General features: G+C 43.2%; 1 protein-coding gene across 1 annotated transcript; it reads right to left on the bottom strand.

Annotated features, from left to right (window-relative positions):
* Nucleotides 1-3,021: 3,021 nt before the first annotated feature.
* Nucleotides 3,022-4,595, bottom strand: LOC107045776. Its single transcript, XM_015268134.1, has 2 exons — nt 4,523-4,595; nt 3,022-3,524 (listed from the first exon to the last, which is right to left on the bottom strand). Exons 1-2 carry the CDS (start codon nt 4,593-4,595, stop codon nt 3,022-3,024), a joined length of 576 nt encoding a protein of 191 aa, XP_015123620.1.
* Nucleotides 4,596-5,609: the final 1,014 nt, after the last annotated feature.

The raw sequence follows: 5,609 nt of genomic DNA, 5'->3' as shown, positions 1-5,609 counted from the left end.
GATACCGCAGATAATAACGAGAGGAAAAGAAAGGAGGGGAGGCTGGCTAGAGGAGGGGTTTCAACTCGAGAATTACTTCAATAAAACCAATGAATTAGAAAAAATAAAAAATAAAAAAATATTACAATTTTTTTTTTGAAAATTGCAGGGCCAACTGTGCGGGAATATTTACTGCTCAATAATTCAACAAAAATTCCTTAATTACGAAAAGACGTTTATTTTTCCACTCTTCACACATAGTTCTCACTGAACAAGTAGTTGTCGTATATACGAATGACGTAATATAACAGTATATCATCCTTATATAAAAAAGCATACATTGGAAACTGTCATGGCGGAGGACATGTAAAAAGTGTCATAGCGGCGCATGAAGGACGCATTCTCATGTGGAATTTCATGAGAATGAGCAATGCGACCGCGACGGCCCTATCTAAAAAAAGCGCGTGAATTACAAAGTGGACTTATTGCTTATAACCTAAACTAATTTTCTTCACGTGGATTGGTTGATAATGACGGGAATGTGAAACTATTTTTTGGTGATGAATGTTAAAAATTGATACATAGTTGAAATGATTGATAATTAGATGAACTTGACTTGATGTTAAGAGTGGAATAAAATAAAAGTGGTTAATTGCTTTCGTCACAACATAGTCAATATATTTTGGCTCATAAATTAGCAATGCGCTTCCACATATGAATTTCTATAACGATGGAGTTTTAATTCAGTAGCGAAGTAGTAAAGGGAACTAAGTCAATTTTGACTATTGACTAGTTTTCAATCAATATCTCGGAATCTAAGGGAGATAGCAAAATTTTTGTCATAACCTTTTTTGTGGAGCCGATTGAGTGCTACAAAAAATATATGTTTGGTGAATGTCTAGGGTTAGGGTGGATGTGGGATGAAAATGTGGAGGGAGATGTTGGGAAAATTATGTTAGGCGTTTTATAAAAAATCTCAATATATTTTCGTGGGATCGAATCACTTGTCACGTAATTTTACACTTTTTGGTATATTTACTGTTGAATGTCTAATTTTCACTGATAATTGTCTTTTCACTTTTATCTCGTTGAGTCACTGAAATTATACTGAACTTAATCAACAAGTTGATGTACTGAACAAAGATATTAAATTTAGAATACTGATTGACTGAATACGCTAGCTCATTATCGTAACGATACTTTAACACTACTGACTACTGACTCTTCTGGGTGCCACGCTGACCTGTGTCCGTTGACCCGAAAGTTTACGGAGATTTTCGGAGATGGCCGAGTTAGTCGATCGTGACTAATATGGAGATTTAGGCTATATTTCGAACACCAAAAACATCAAAATTTCGAACATCAAAATTTTTGTCATAACCTTTTTTGTGGAGCCGATTGAGTGCTACAACAAATATAATTACGAAAATTTCGCTATCTCCCTTGGATTCGGAAATATTCCTCAAAAACTCAAGTGGGAGACAAGTCCACTTATCTCCGTTTACCACTTCACTACTGAATTGAATTCAATGATTTATTGTATTCAATTTATTGACATTGCCTCAATGTTGGAAGCTAACATTGCACCAAAAATATTGGTTTTAAAATGATTTTTTTCAACAAAAAAATAATGCAATCAATTCCATGATCGAACTTGGTCAGGATGGCATTGAGAAGAATATTGTAAATTATAATTACTCATTTAAACAATTATTTTTTCAATTATCCTCGAAAAACGATCAGTTACATATATCCATACACACACATACATATAGACATCTGGACATGGTCTAAAAATTGCATATTCGAACTCCTGAGTCCAAAAGTAATTATCCTGAGACAAATGTTGGCATTTTTGGATTCGACAAATACAATGTTTCCATTCGGAAGTAAAATTAATCTCATGTTTTTCTAAATGATTGAGACCAAATTCGTAACTTACATAATGTTCGATGCCGGGTCTGAGATCTGTGGAACTAGTTAAGGATGGGCGAGTTGTGAATGGATTTTAGCGAGAGCGTGAGAAGGTCCAGGAAACACAACACGTGCACGTTGGTCAACTCAGTCAATTTAATTATCAAAAAGAGTCAATTATTTACACTATCAACACAATGAAAAGAACAATAGTTATGCGCAGATCACCTTAACCGTTTAAAAGCGATGAGCAATTAATAAAGGAGCACAGCAACTAACAATGCGTTAAGCAAAAGAAAAGAGCAAAAAGCGCGTGCACTGGTCAATGGGCAATGTGCAAATGAGAGCGATTTATAGGCCACGAGGTGGCAGGTAACGAAAATCCATAGGTGTGAACGTGACCCAATTTAAATGGGGCGTTCACTGGGCACCTGTCCATTAAGTGGCTCCTCAGGTGTCAGAGGTGAGAGACCACTGGTCATCTGAGGCGAGTACGTCGGTCAACTGTGCGTAGGCCATGCAGGCATGCGAGCGGAGTAAGTGTGCGTGAGTGTGCGCATGTGTGAGGAGTAAATTATTCGGTGGAAAACCGAACATTCTCCCCCGCCGTCAGCAGCTGCTGACGTCACTAAGTAGGTCTGGAACAAAAATAGATTAATCGAGCTCAGGTCAATAGTTTCTTGAAGAGCTACTTCATCACTGGAGTTCATCTGCGATGGTCAAGGTGCGAGTACAACCAAAATCGTTGGAGGCGTAAATTTTGCAGATCTCAGCAGACCCGCTTCCGCTCAGCGGCCAGGTTCGAAGATGAAGGTCGTAAATCTTCGCCTGGGTCTGGTCGAGAATGAAGTTAAAGATGACTCCAGTTGTAGAGATGAGCGAACGTTGGACGAGAAGATCTTAGACATTGTTGGTCGAGATGGGCAGTAGAGCTAGTTTGGAGATGGGCTTCTGAAGCGTAGAGCTGAACGTCTTGATGGTGACCACCCTGGTGAGTCCATCTCTACCAGGGTGGAGAGTGATGACTCGAGCGAGAGGCCACTTCGTTGGTGGGAATCTCTCGTCGGTGAGAAGGACTCTGGAACCAATCCTGATGTCATGAGATGGGTGGTGCCACTTCGAGATGGACTATAGATGCTGAAGATAGCTAGTGGACCACCGTTTCCAAAAGCACTCGACCTTCTGCTGAACGAGTTGCCAGCGAGACAAACGAGCGATGTTCAAGTCGTCCAGAGAAGGCTCAGGTAGCGCTGTCAACGCCTGACCAATCAAGACATGTCCTGGAGTGAGTGCACTAACGTCATCGGCACCTTCTGAAAGAGGCTCAAGTGGTCGAGAATTAAGCACTGCTTCAATCTGCGCGAGCAAAGTGGTGAGTTCCTCGAAGGTCAAAAGAGTGTCGGCGATCTTTCGCTTAAGGTGAAACTTCACCGACTTCACTGTGGCTTCCCCCTTTCCTCCAAAGTGCGGAGCACCAAGAGGCAGTTTGTTGGCTCTCTGAGCCTCTGGAAGCAGGTTGCTGAGACGCAGAACCACGTTGAGCTGGCCGATGAGAACGATCCAGGTGCAGCAGGGTGTGATGCCTCTCTCGGCATTGGAGACACGTGCTAGTCGTCTGGGAAACCCTGATGCTGTACTTCCCCAGGCAGTTGAAGCACAAATAGAGACGGTCCACGACTTCCTTGCGACCAGCTGGCGAGGGACTCCTGAACTGATTGCAGGAGGCGATGTAGTGCTCCCCCTTGCAATACGAGCAAAGATACCTGCCCGCCTCAGCCCACGATTATGCTGGAGTGGACTGTAATTTTCGAGTTGGACCTTGAGACTGCTAAGAAGGCTGATGAGCTGGTCGACTGGAAGTCATCGCGTTGACCTTTCTGCTGGGGTTCGATGCAGGGCGAGATTGCATGCTGGGCTGAGCGGATTCCGTCGAGCTCGAGTTGAGAGACCGAGACCCAACTTCCATAGTTTCTATCGCCCTGGAACGACCTTGGAGAAACTCGGTAAGTTGCTCGAGAGTAGGATACTCAGTAGAGGCACCGATCAGTAGAGGCACCGACAACCACTGGACCCCACTGATCAGTAGTTTGATCCAGAGCCTTGAGTTTGCTGAGAGCTTCGGAGGCTGAGCTGGTCAATCGGTTGAGTTCCGTAGCGCTGTGAGAGGACATAAGAGAAGGACTCAAGAGGTGATCAAGATGAGCTGCAACTAACAAGCGCTTGTTCTCGTAGCGATTAGTAAGGATTCCCCAAGCTATTGAAAAGGATTCCTCCAAGACGGGCAAATGGGAAATCAGTCTAAGCGGTTCACCGGATAGATAGAGACGTAGATAATTCATCCCCTCAACCCCCGGAATGTCAGGGTTGTTCCCGACCAGTGAGTAGAATAAGTCACGCCATGGCCTCCACTCTCTGTAAATTCCAGAGAACTTCGGCAATTCAATCTCCGGTAAGGCTCTGCGAGTTGTGTGAGGTGAGTCAGCGCCGGGCTGAGAGCCCCTCCTAGATTGGTTTAGAGTAGGAGCTTCTTTTAACTCTCTTAGCTAAGCGAGTGCCACTTTAGCGGAGGGAAAAGTCGTAAGCGTCTTATCGAAAACTTGCGTCTTAAAATACGGAATTCCTAAAAGACCTTCCACTTTAGCACTACTTGCTATGAGCTTCTCGTGAGCAACTTCGAACTTCTCCCAATATGCCAAGAGCATTTCGAGCATTGACTCAAGTGCGGAAACCCCGAGCTGCGATGCATCCGCTTATTTCGTAACCGAGAGAGTTTCCTCAATGAGAGTCGCACGCGACATCTGTAGATTGATCACCGCGTCGAGAGAAGTCATATTCAGCGAGAAAAGTACAGCGACGGCCAAAAGAAAACAAAACGAAATCCAAAAAAACTCAAAAACCCAAAAAAATAACCGCGTGAATAGTCAAATAGTTGAGCTCGGTTGTCCGAGAAAGAACCGCTCAAAATAACCGAAGAATGTAAGATGCAGGTTTGATGGTCCCAAAAAACGTAGGACTAAAAAATCATAAAATTCCGAAAATAGTCCTGAATAATTTCAAAATTATAAAAAATCAATCTCCAATGCAGATCCAGATGGTTGCAGGCATGAAAAATCCAATAAAAATTCAATAAAGGAAAAAAATCAACAAACTTCTCTTTAGAGAACGCTGGTCAATTTGAATTTCCCGCCTGGTCGATACCGCAGGTCTCTGAAGTGCTGCGCGAGAAACTGGTTGAGCACCGCTTGCTGACGAACTCCGCTTCCCGCCAACTCGAGGTCGAGAAGCCGCCGTTGAGCGCCACTGTCCAAATGCACGCTGTCCACAAACATGCCCGAAAATCACTTAAAAAACGCGAACAACTGAAAACTATTCCACAGATCCGGATCGAAGGACCAAAATATTCGATGCCGGGTCTGAGATCTGTGGAACTAGTTAACGATGGGCGAGATGTGAATGGATTTTAGCGGGAGCGTGAGAAGATCCAGGATACACGACTCGTGCACGTTGGCCAACACAGTCAATTTAATTATCAAAAAGAGTCAATTATTTACACTATTAACACAATGAAAAGAACAATAGTTATGCGCGGATCATTTTAGCAGTTTAAAAGCGATGAGCAATCAATAAAGGAGCAGAGCAACTAACAATGCGCTAAACAAAAGAAAAGAGCAAGAAGCGCGTGCACTGGTCAACGGGCAATATGCAAATGAGAGCGA

The sequence above is a fragment of the Diachasma alloeum genome, unplaced genomic scaffold (assembly GCF_001412515.2).
Source record: "Diachasma alloeum isolate Michigan unplaced genomic scaffold, Dall2.0 Dall_scaffold_01074, whole genome shotgun sequence".
Taxonomy (NCBI): Eukaryota; Metazoa; Arthropoda; class Insecta; order Hymenoptera; family Braconidae; genus Diachasma; species Diachasma alloeum.
This window is presented reverse-complemented; position numbering and strand designations above follow the sequence as displayed.

Bases quoted from the DNA above. Each gene is read 5' to 3' on its own strand.
- LOC107045776 (XM_015268134.1), bottom strand. From the start codon at position 4,595: ATGCTCTTGGCATATTGGGAGAAGTTCGAAGTTGCTCACGAGAAGCTC. The intron at 3,525-4,522 runs GTCTTTTAGGAA...GGGGAAGTACAG, and splicing joins AAGTAGTGCTAAAGTGGAAG to CATCAGGGTTTCCCAGACGA.